The sequence below is a fragment of the Electrona antarctica genome, assembly GCF_951216825.1.
Source record: "Electrona antarctica genome assembly, chromosome: 4".
NCBI lineage: Eukaryota > Metazoa > Chordata > Actinopteri > Myctophiformes > Myctophidae > Electrona > Electrona antarctica.
The window spans coordinates 45,886,868-45,899,900 of NC_136809.1; the positions used below are offsets into that span (position 1 = coordinate 45,886,868).

Genomic DNA, 13,033 nt, shown 5'->3' on the forward strand with positions numbered 1-13,033 from the left:
AGTGCCACCAACTTGCTTGTTGTGCGTTTTTGCGTGCGTCATCGTAGAACCGAATCAATCGGCGTCTCTGTCTGACTGCATATTCAAGCCCATATGGTTGATATTCCAAGAGCAGGGGTCACTGAATCTCAATTGGTATCCGATCCGATCCTCGGGGGACACAGTCAGAATACTGGCAGGAGTATCTGACTCCGCTCATATTTTCCTCTATCCTCCTCCTCCTCCTCCTTTGACTCCTTGCCTTCATTTAGCCCATTCTGGCTCATGTCTCTCGATCTGCTCTCACTCCATCCTTTGTCCATTCATTTGCTTTGTGGGTGGGTGTGCAACAATGTTGATTTTGACAGCAAATTTTGGTTTTAGTTTAGTCTCTTGAATAGTTTTCATTTAGTTTTATTCACCTGGAATGTTTTAGTGTTAGTGTCTAGTTTTAGTCGACTAAATATAAGATTTTAGTCGACTAAATCCACCGTTGATTTAGTTGAGTAAAATGTGTTTTGGCGGGCCTTGATGCCGTCATAATGACTGATGTTGTGTTTTGGCGGGCCTTGATGCCGTCATAATGACTGATGTTGTGTTTTGGCGGGCCTTGATGCCGTCATAATGACTGATGTTGTGTTTTGGCGGGCCTTGATGCCGTCATAATGACTGATGTTGTGTTTTGGCGGGCCTTGATGCCGTCATAATGACTGATGTTGTGTTTTGGCGGGCCTTGATGCCGTCATAATGACTGATGTTGTGTTTTGGCGGGCCTTGATGCCGTCATAATGACTGATGTTGTGTTTTGGCGGGCCTTGATGCCGTCATAATGACTGATGTTGTGTTTTGGCGGGCCTTGATGCCGTCATAATGACTGATGTTGTGTTTTGGCGGGCCTTGATGCCGTCATAATGACTGATGTTGTGTTTTGGCGGGCCTTGATGCCGTCATAATGACTGATGTTGTGTTTTGGCGGGCCTTGATGCCGTCATAATGACTGATGTTGTGTTTTGGCGGGCCTTGATGCCGTCATAATGACTGATGTTGCAACGCGTTGTGAGCTTGTACTGTAGATCTGCTATTTTCAGCATGCAACCAAGTGTAACATGACTTATACTGGATCCTTGTAAAGATTTTTGTCTAGTTTTTATTTGTTGACAAAATTGGCAATATATTTAGTCTTACTTTTAGTCATCATAGCTTAGTTTTCATGTAGTTTCCATAATTTAGTTTTCGACGAACATATTTGTCATAGTATTAGTCGACGAAATCAACACTGGTGCCCTGTGCAACATTGCACACACAGTCAAATACTCGCTAATTCATCCATTTGTAAAGTACATTTACTTAGGTACAGTTTTGAGGTATTGATTTTTTACTTTACTTGAGTATTTGCAATTTCTATTACTTTTGCTTCTACTCCACTACATCTACAGCTTGTAGTTCTGCTATTTTCAAAAGATTTTTTTTTATACATTTGAAAACTTTAAATGGAACTGTATAATGAGTACTTTTACTTTTGATACTTTAAGTACATTTTGATGCCAATACATTTGTACTATTACTCAAGTACATTTTGAATTCCGGACTTGTAACGGCGTATTTCTATATTGCAGTATTGATACTTTTACAAAAATGTACTTTTTTCCACCACTGCCAATTGGTTTACCATTTATACACTTAACACAGATGATTTATTAGTGCAGTGTGTGAGAGCGTACAGTGTGTGTGACCGGGGAAATGAATGCATGTCAGATGTCAGTATACTGCACGCATTCTCCACTGTCCTATCACTGCTAATCAATTGGCTAATGGAGGTTAATGACAAATGACAATACTGTGTGTGTGTGTGTGCATGTGTGTGTGTGTGTGTGTGTGTGTGCTCGTGTGTACGTGCATGTGTGTGTGCGTGTGTGGGTCCTTGCTCAGTGCTGGCATGTGCACAAGCTGGCTCCAGTGCTGCTGATTGCCTGGTGCACAAACACCCTCTCTCTCTGTGTCCATGTTGAGAAGCTGCCAGGCTCAATTAAGGGAACTGGAAGGAAGACGGCGTTCCCTACTTCAAAGCATCTCTTCTGGCAGCATTTAGCAACACCACACATTACACACACGCACAGTCACACACACACACACACACACACACACACACACACACACACACACACACACACACACACACACACACACACACACACACACACACACACACACACACACACACACACACACACACACACAAATGCACACATGCAAAGATTGCAAACACATGCACATTCAGGCACACCCATAAATGCACACACAAGCACGCGCACACACACGTGCACTCAAACATGCAGGCTCTTTCATAATATGTGCACATGCAGTATTATGAGATGTAGAGAGCGGAAATGGAAAGTAACATTTTGAGGTACTTTTCCATTACTGGAGTATTTCCAATTTCAAATTTTTACTTCTACTCTACTACATCTCAGATACAAATATTGTACTTTTACTACAATTATTTGAAAAGTTTAGTTGATAGTTACTATTGATGTTAACAATCAATCGTTAATCGATTAATCGCTGTTAAGAAATTCTTCAATTAAACTGAATTCAATTCTGCGGTTCTATCATTGGGCGTTTTTTTTACACATTTGAAAACTTGAAAAGGGACATTCTGTACAATGACTACTTTCTACTTTTGGTAATTTTTTACGCACGCACGCACGCACGCACGCACGCACGCACGCACGCACGCACGCACACATCACACACACAAGCAAATTCGTCCAACTCCATTCATTGTCATACTTTATATTTCTCTTGTTGTTTTTTCATGTGAGAATATTCTCAAATTAGATTTTTTACACTGCTGGGTCCTGAGTGTTCATTTAACTCTGAGAACGTAAAGGTTGACCTGTGAGGGTCCATAAATTGATATGCTTAGGATTTTGCAGTGTATAGAGGTGAAATATTTCGCTTTTAAATCGTGTTTCCATTCCACCCACGCCATGCATAGTACGCAATTCATCTTCCAGGGCCCTTTCCTGGAATGCCTGTGCAATTTGTGTGTGTGTGTGTGTGTGTGTGTGTGTGCGTGCGTGCGTGTGCTTGCATGTCTGCGCTGTGTGTTGTGTACTTCCTTAGACTCACTAAATTGAGAACGGACGTAATCATGTCACCCTCCGGGGGTCGTGGGATGCAATACTGTGCTCAGTACTGTACTCTAACATTGTCGAACTATAGGACTCATAAAATGCCCCTGGCTGGGACCCATCTAAAAGAGCACCCCTGGGTCCCGGGACCCATCTAAAAGAGCACCCCTGGGTCCCGGGACCCATCTAAAAGACCACCCCTGGGTCCCGGGACCCATCTAAAAGACCACCCCTGGGTCCCGGGACCCATCTAAAATAGCACCCCTGGGTCCCGGGACCCATCTAAAAGAGCACCCCTGGGGAGTCCGGGACCCATCTAAAAGAGCACCACTGGGTCCCGGGACCCATCTAAAAGAGCACCCCTGGGTCCCGGGACCCATCTAAAAGACCACCCCTGGGTCCCGGGACCCATCTAAAAGACCACCCCTTGGTCCCGGGACCCATCTAAAAGAGCACCCCTGGGTCCCGGGACCCATCTAAAAGACCACCCCTGGGTCCCGGGACCCATTACATTGAAAACCTTTTTACATCACTAGATTTATGTTGCGACAGACGCTTGTCTTTTCTTTCACCCGGAGAAGACGGTTTGTGGCCACGGTCCTGCGGTTCTTTGGTTGTGGGACGTTGAGTAAAGGTTGTTTTGACCAGGGGCGCAATCTGGGAAAGGAATCTGAGATAAAGGCATTTGGAAAAATTTAAACAAGTCGACGTGGACACCCTCTATAGCCCTCTGTATAGCCTAGCAACCCAGAGCTAATGTTGCATACGATCGTGATGTAGCATAAACCACTATAAAGACCATTGTATTGGATTGTATTTTAAATTTACGTCAGTGGTGGTGAATGTGTTAACTTTTTGCCAACTACGTAAATAATATCTGTACTATGGGACGTTATATGCCAGCTACGGATATTTCCGTTTGAGCTGTAAATCAGCTTTTAACATTGGTCCGGTTGCAAGGCAACAGCTCTGGATCTTTGCACACTCACTCGCACACGCCGTTCACAAATTCTTCCTAATACACAGACACTAAGACAGCATCACTAGAGAGGTGCACTCAGTAGAGCGCAGAAAGGCATACGGCACACAGGTATGCCCTAATAATTAAAAATAGCAATGTGTGCAGTTACATTTCTACCTACAGCCCCAAAAGAGTGTGATTAACACTTGTACTGTACATCCAGATCCAACCTAACTCGTCCTCCTTCTCTCTCTAATACACATTCAATATAGAATGAATCCCACTCTCCTGCTTTCTCTCGGATTTATGTCACATTTCTCTGTAATCCGCAGGTTACAATTTGAGATGTAGGCGTCCTCTGCGAGTGATCTGTGTGAAACGCAGGACGAGTAGCAACAGAGGCAGGGAAGTACTGCTCTAGCCATTACCTGTTCTATCCTGTTTCAAATGGGACAAAAAGGTAGTTGAGAAATTACTAAAACTTTACTTGTTTAAGATTGGAGAGAGTATCGTACTTGTAGTATTCATGCAACAACACCAGCCAACGAGTCCCATTTATTCCTTATCGGATGCTACATTCATGATTTGAGGCAATTTGTTCCAAAAAGGTGTTTTGCAAAAGTCGACCTGCTGGTGGCGCTATAACAGACCAATGTGAAAAGCTTTGGATTTTCTTCCTCTGCCTAGTGGGAATGTGCATGCAAAATGTCATGGAAATTTGAGGCATTTTGTTCAAAACTGACCAATTCTGCAAACGGGAGGGAATATGAAAAATCGGACATGTCTGTCTTGATCACATGACTATGGAGATACTGTACCAATGTGTGGGACATCTGTAGGAGACAGAGTAATATTTAAAAAAATCGGCCTCCTGGTGGCGCTATGAAAGGCCGATCTGAAAAACCTCGGACGGACGGACGGACAGGGTGCAAAACATAGTCTCAGCCTGGCCAACGGCCTGGCGGAGACGATTATGATTCGAAAAATATTCTAGAATTGAGGTCTTGGCCTGCTGACAGCGTGCACACCAAAAACATGACACTGATTTGCAAAATAGTGCATGCACGCACGCTCACACACACACACACACACACACACACACACACACACACACACACACACACACACACACACACACACACACACACACACACACACACACGCACAGGCTCAACGGGTGCATGATATCCTGGCAGGTGTAATGATGAAAATGATTAGCATGGTATACAGTAATACAGACAGCGCTATGTCCCAGAACAGTGTGCTAATTTGATACTTATTACCCTCAATATTGTGAATACGCACAGGCACAATTACCCACTCATGTCTCTCTCCCCCATTCCAGCTACCTAAAGTGTGCCTAAATTCCCTGTCTCTCTCAGCCAATGTGTTGTAGGGCTGCCACTGTTGCTGAAGAGAATATCGGACTTCAGCTCTCTGGCTGTCGAAAATTAAATGCTGGTTTGGGAGCCATGATACAGTACGTGATGATTGATGAGCCACAAGGCAGCCATGCTTGTAAAACACACTCTGCCATGCTCCTTGTGAGTTCAATAAAAAGAAAAGAACAAAAGAATACGATTTTAAAAACTTTTGAAAATGTACAAAAATGTTTTGTTCTTTGGTGCCTAAAGATGATCTCTCCTTCCTTGTCAGTTGTCACACACACAGACGGGAACAGTTTTGACGTGGGTTTTGATAATCATTTCGGAAGTATTCAAATTTTCCAGATCGGTATCGGCCACGATCGTGAGAAAAACAATCTGTTATCGGGATTGGTCCCAGAAAAAAACCTGATCGGAGCACCTCTATCCGTTGTATTCACATCAAGTTAATCAAAATGCGCTGTCTCGTAAAAGAAAACTGTGAAAATGCTAGGTAACCTCAAAGATTCAACACCTCCACCTCCTCTCACGAACAGAAAATGTTGAAGTCACACACCAGTGCTCCGGCTCAGTTTCCCCATTGTTGCTACTGTATTAGGAAACTGAGAGTTCTTGGTGGAGCTGAGTAAATTACAGCCTCTCCTATGGGGCTGACTGCCATAGCAATGTAAATGGCAGCTTCTCTTTTAAGTGGTCTAAATTTATCTGGCCATTTACCTCTTGTAATTGGACCATTAAATAGCCTTTGTCTGCTGCTGGGCCTGGCGCCATACTAATAACCCTGTTGAAACGTGTGATAGTGTGTGAATGTGTCCCCGTGCACATGCTGAACTTTCTCACTCACTTATGTGCACAGGGACACCTATAGATCTTTTTTACTTGGGCAAGCAGAGCACGCAAGTACTGTAATAATACGGTTGCGTATGTCGGTGGCATCGCTCGGCCAATCAGGGACCAAGAACGGCGATTGGCTGGGTATGTACTGTATGTCGGTACATTCTACCAGCCAATGAGAAACCACTGTTCTCGATGATGTAACTAAAGTACGTTTCAAAGTTAATATGTATCGGCTGGGTATGTGTGTATGTCGGTGTACTCCACCAGGCAATGAGGGACCACTGACCACTGCTGTATGTCAAACCTAGGCAGCAGCAGAGAGCTTTAGGACTCAGAGCAGCAGTCGTACCCAGACAGGAGCAGAGAGCGTTAGGACTCAGAGCAGCAGTCGTACCCAGACAGCAGCAGAGAGCTTTAGGACTCAGAGCAGCAGTCGTATCCAGACAGCAGCAGAGAGCTCTAGGACTCAGAGCAGCAGTCGTATCCAGACAGCAGCAGAGAGCTTTAGGACTCAGAGCAGCAGTCGTATCCAGACAGCAGCAGAGAGCTTTAGGACTCAGAGCAGCAGTCGTATCCAGACAGCAGCAGAGAGCTTTGGGACTCAGAGCAGCAGTCGTACCCAGACAGCAGCAGAGAGCTTTAGGACTCAGAGCAGCAGTCGTATCCAGACAGCAGCAGAGAGCTTTAGGACTCAGAGCAGCAGTCGTACCAGCAGTGGTGAGCACACCTCATGGCGTGCTCTGCTTGCACACAAGTAGGCCATTACGAATACCAGATGACTCGCCCCTTTACCAACTCGCCCCTGCGAAATGTGTTAATGTAGTTCATTTAGTATTTCCCTCCCTCTCTGAAATCTGAAATTATCTTGTATACAGATTTATTTGATTGTATTGTAGTCTATCTCTATACTCTGTAAAATTATGAATGAATAACATGAGACAGAGACTGTGACTGCTTAATTAAGTTAATTTAGGACCTTCTAGCAGTTAATTTCGTTTTATTAAACACATTTCTTCCATGTAGCGTAGCGCATGTTTTGTAATGGCATCATCATGCTATTATGCCCGTGGATATACAGAGTGAACTTAACAATTATAAATTAATATGATAATACCTTTTATATAATGACCAACATGAATTATGTTTGTTATTTACAGCTAGGTAGAGTAGTGGGGCGAGATGGAAAAGGGGCGACTGTACCTGTTACCGGCCATACATGTCCTACTTGTGTGCAATGCGCAAGTTGGCAGTTCGACAGAGTGCATTTCTTATTTCTGTCACCTTGCCTTTAACAAAATCCCTCCTTAAGTACAGTACTTGAATAAGTTGACTTAGTTACTTTACACCACAGGAGTGTAGCCCCTTCCTACTGTACATCACAGACATTTTAACTTTGTCTAGCCGCTAGACAGAGCTGTGCCTTAACCCATTTTGGGCAGGAACCCCTTTTGGTGTTTTAAACATTATGTTATAATTTAGCTATTGAAAAATAGCAGATCTACAAGCTCATAGCGCGCCACCGAGTGGCGCGCTACGAACTTGTAGGTCTGCTATTTTTGAAAAATCGTTAAAATGTGTCACAAATCTTTCAGAAAATTTTCATGATTTAGAAAACATTTTTTTTAAATTTCGACGTCAGGCCTGAATGGGTTAAAAATAATCAATACAATCTGGAAGTCTAATGTGAGTAGATAACCATTGAAGGGATGCTAAAATTGGTCTTGGGGAAACGGTCTGCACTCATTTACCCAGCAGCAGGCTGACAAACGGACTCATTTACCCAGCAGCAGGCTGACAAACGGACTCATTTACCCAGCAGCAGGCTGACAAACGGACTCATTTACCCAGCAGCAGGCTGACAAACGGACTCATTTACCCAGCAGCAGGCTGACAAACGGACTCATTTACCCAGCAGCAGTCTGACAAACGGACGCTTTTTGGCTCCTTCGCAGCCCTTCATCAGCATTATGCTAAAATTGGTTTTGATGTGCTCTGCTCTGGTTTTAGTTAACCCATTCAGGCCTGACGTCGAAATTTAAAAAAAAAAGTTTTCTAAATCATGACAATTTTCGGAAAGATTTGAGGCACATTTTAACGATTTTTCAAAAATAGCAGATCTACAAGTTCATAGCGCGCCACTCGGTGGCGCGCTATGAGCTTGTAGATCTGCTATTTTTCAATAGCTAAATTATAACAATGTTTAAAACACAAAGGGATTCCCGCCCCAAAATGGGTTAATGGTTAATGTGGTTAAACGCTAACGTGACATGGATGCGTTCCAGGTCTCAATGGATTAACAGTCTGTCTGCTGCGTTCTGAACTAATTGGAAATGGGATAGGTTTTTCTGTTTGAGGCAAGGGTATTTGGAGATGCAGTAATTTACAATTTAGGCATTTAGCAGAGGCTCTTAAAGGGACACTTCACCCTTTTTGCAAAAGAAATAATGTTAATGATGTTTAGAAGATTTAGAACACTTTCCTGGGGGTCTTTATGTGTGTAATATGTGGGTTTAGATATTTTAGATTTTAGCAGTGAGCCCAGTGTCTATGAGGTCTTGGACACTGGGCTCACTTACATCCTGGACTACAAGTTGTCTCAGTAAGATACGTGGATGATTTTTCCTAGATCAGCAGGAGTTACAATTTAAGGACTTCACTAGTAAGAGACCACACCTCTACTTAACAGTTAACAGTTTATTGAAACAGAATGAGATGAATGTGGAATGAACTCAATGAAGTGAGGAACCCAAGGTAGGGCGAGACTCAGGGTGGGGGCGTAGTCTCTGGAGCTGACGGTCATCTTTGCTCTACTCGGGATGAGCGGTTGGTCGTCTCTGCTCCTTCACTGCCCCCCCTGGATTCCTAGAGAATCAAGGCGGAAGGAGGAGGTTGGGGTGGAGGAGGATGGCGAATTTGAAGAATAGCGAAAATAGCCGATCTACAAGTGCAGTACTCACAACCCGTGTTTGGTCTGTCGTGAAGCAGAACGAACAACTTGGTTGAGAGATCGCAGGTGTATACTGTGGTGATTGCACCAGGGATTGGCTGTGGTGAGAGGAGGCAGGCGTAGTGAATGCGGGTGATTGTGAATGGGGAGTGGCCGTTGAGTGGAGGCGTGTTGATGATTGTCTGAGGAGTGAAGCGTCCGCTCCTTGTGTCACCTTCTTTGCACTATGTCACTTTTTACACTTTTGTAATTAAATAAACTAGACCGGTGCCCGGCTGTAGAGCACCGAGTCGGTAACGATGGAAGTTGGAGATCCATGCCCCACCCGTTGTACCCGTGTCAGATTCCACCCACGGAGCATTGGTCCGACATGCGGGACCAACGGTCGGACTAGCGCTCGAACATGCGCTGCTCCCATGCTTGCGGTTATGGTTAGGTTAGGGATATAGGTAGGTTGTGGGTCTAATGACCGTCGGACTGAAACGTGTGTGGGAACATAGTACTATTTATAGATAGATGATATATAATTTTGCACCCAAAGAGCCTCAACGTCTTTATGTCAGTGGGCGAGCCTCTTCTATTGTGGTGGACTTCAATTCTGGAGTCTCGTACCTGGCTGTAATTTATTGTTTATTTATTGACTGTTGTGAATAATAATAATAACCATGTCCCTTTTGTTTGTGTGTGTGTGTGTGCCCGTGTATGTGTAGGACGTCCAATAGCAGTGCCACGCTGTCCTCATGCGTGTCGATGGAGCCGTGCGTGTGTCCAGAGGAGTGTGTGTTCAGCGCTCTGACGCACGCCGACGCCACCTTCCGCAAGATGGAGGGCTACCTGAAGTCACGGCAGCTGTGTGACGTCACGCTGGTGGCGGGGGAGCGCAGGATACCGGCCCACAGGTAGCCATGGAACCTCACTGTAGACCCATTTGTGGGTCGCAGACACATTTGTATGGGTCCATTAATAATTATTATTTCAAATCATTTTCAAAATGATTGTTATTTCATGGAGGAATCAAAGAAAAATCGAAGAAATTCCATAAATTAGAAAACAAATGTTTAAGAAATAACACTTTGTGAGCTTGTAGATTTGCTATTTTTACTACATTGGGTACCGGCCGGGCTAAAACATTTGGGAACCACTGCCCCACAGTCATCCTGTAGTACAGCGTCACACAAAAGTATCAAAAGTAGCAGATACACAAGCTCGAAACACAGCGTGGCGCTTGTAGTTCTGCTACTTTTGCAGTTTTAGACAGATTTGGCTTCCACCCAACAGAGACGATTTGTACCTACAGTATACGCACGCACGCACGCACGCACGCACGCACGCACGCACGCACGCACGCATACTGGTATTAATATTTTCTCCCAAACACATGCTAACATATAGACACGATAAATGATAGTCATAGTCGCACGCATGCACACACCAGAAGCACACTCATAAAAGTCCCCAGTTATTTTCATAGTTTGAAACTCTGACTCACACACACACACACACACACACACACACACACACACACACACACACACACACACACACACACACACACACACACGTGCATCTGCTTCTCATTCATCACATAGTGTATACAGTAGATCACAGTGTGATATTCTGTTGCTGTCTGGCCTCTTGGCAGCTCTCTGGTACGCAGCAACAGTAGGATTCATGTGTACAAGGATGAGACCAAGGAGGGGGGGCCACCGAAGTCTGACGTCCATATGAGTTCATGTGTACAAGGATGAGACCAAGGAGGGAGGGGGGCCACCGAAGTCTGACGTCCATATGGGTTCATGTGTACGAGGATGAGACCAAGGAGGGAGGGGGGCCACCGAAGTCTGACGTCCATATCGGTAGAGGGCGCTAAGTCCACAGGTTCATTTACTTTTTATTTGCATTCCCATAGGGGGATTTTAGATCGCCTCATATAAGAACTGTGACATGTAGACAAATCATCCCGTCCGTTTCACTCATATGGATATGAAGAATCAACTGACTGAGAGAAAACGCAAATGTTACTGCTATACTCAATTTGTTACATTTTCGCTAGCTCAAATATGAGGGACGTCAATAACTAATTGAATTAATGAAAAATACAAATAATGAATGTCCCCGTCTACAGAATTCATTTCCTGAGACGCCTCCCCGACAATATCGCCGAGACGGTTTGTTTATTTTTGGACCACAATTCTTATATGAGACGATTTTAAGGTGACCCCATGTTATTCTCCATGGAGAAAGACCTCCATGAACCAGGGGATGAGCGAGTGACGTCAGGACTTCGGCGCTCTATTTGCCTGACCCAGCCTGTGTGGTTTCTGCTCTAGAGGGGCGGGTTCCGGCATGGCACGAGAAAACACTGGATCCTATTAGTTCACCAATCAGAGGAAATAGTTTTTATGGAATATTACATTGGGTCAAATATACCTGGGTTTGGTGATGGTGTGACAAAAGTGAAGTTTAGTGGTCTAATCTAGGGCAGTAGTTCCCAAACTTTTCCATGTCAAGGACCCCCATTTAATGGCATTCCTATCTCTGAGTCTGAGACGCCAATTTATATTGTAAAATCAATGTTAATTTAACTCTGAGAGTGTAGAAAAGGAACCAAATGGACACTAACGGGTCCATTTGGTTCCATTTGTACACTCTCAGAGTTATACGTGTATGCTTGGTAGGTATTGATGGTGACATAATTAAGATATGTATCAATGCCGGGTTAGAACTGTCTTTTGATGGTGACGTAATAAAGATAGGTTTCAGATTATTATGTATACAGTACATACAGACATTACCTTTAATTCACCCGACACTAAAACATATCGTAATTACGTCACCATCGACAGCCAATTACAACCCGACATTGAAACATATCTTAATTACGTCATTACGTTAATATCTTAATCCATTGAGACCTGGAACGCATCCATGTCACGTTTTGGGCGGGAACCCCTTTTGGTGTTTTAAACATTGTTATAATTTAGCTATTGAAAAATAGCAGATCTACAAGCTCATAGCGCGCCACCGAGTGGCGCGCTATGAACTTGTAGGTCTGCTATTTTTGAAAAATCGTTAAAATGTGCCTTTTTCTTTCCAAAAATTGTCATGATTTAGAAAACTTTTTTCTTTTTAATTTCGACGTCAGGCCTGAATGGGTTAATTACGTAGGGATATAATAACATCAGTATATATCCCTACCAAGAATACGCACGTAAAAAAGGCAGTCGACCACAGTATAGTACTTTCAACTTACATACATGTATACATACGTTACCTGTTACCCAACCAATATTGAAACATATCGTAATTACGTCACCATTGACAGCCAGTTATAATCCGACTTTAGTATTTAATGTCAATGTTTTACAGAGAGGCTGAGATTTGAAAGTTCGTAGCGGTTGACACAGTACTAGGCACTCGACAGAGTGCAGTTCTAGTTTTTAAAGTGTAGTTGATCATTTGGGATTGTTTCTAAAGTGTAGTTGCTTATTTGGGATTGTGTCTAAAGTGTAGCCTAGTTCATTATTTGGGCTTGTTTCTAAAGTGACCCCATGTGTTGATTTATATGTTTCGATATTCAAAATGTTTAACTTTTGTTTGCATCGCAGCATGTTGTGAGCTGTAGATCTGCTATTTTCAAATAGCCAATGCAATGCATGCCATAACAGCGATAATATCTCTGAAATAAAACAACATAATGGTCAATAACTAATTTAATTAATGAAAAAGACAAATAATGAATGTCCCTCTACAGAATTCATTTCCTGAATTGTGTCATTACTGATGGGGC

General features: G+C 43.6%; 1 protein-coding gene across 2 annotated transcripts in view; it reads left to right on the top strand.

The window, feature by feature from the left end:
* The window catches only part of klhl5 (kelch-like family member 5), a gene marked incomplete at its 5' end in the record, with an annotated part of 90,603 nt that overhangs the window by 29,469 nt on the left and 48,101 nt on the right, over positions 1-13,033 (top strand). For both annotated transcript variants that reach the window (XM_079499010.1, XM_079499009.1), the window contains one exon: positions 9,954-10,142. In XM_079499010.1, coding sequence (XP_079355136.1) covers positions 9,994-10,142 — 149 coding nt within the window. The remainder of the gene's footprint in view (positions 1-9,953; positions 10,143-13,033) is intronic.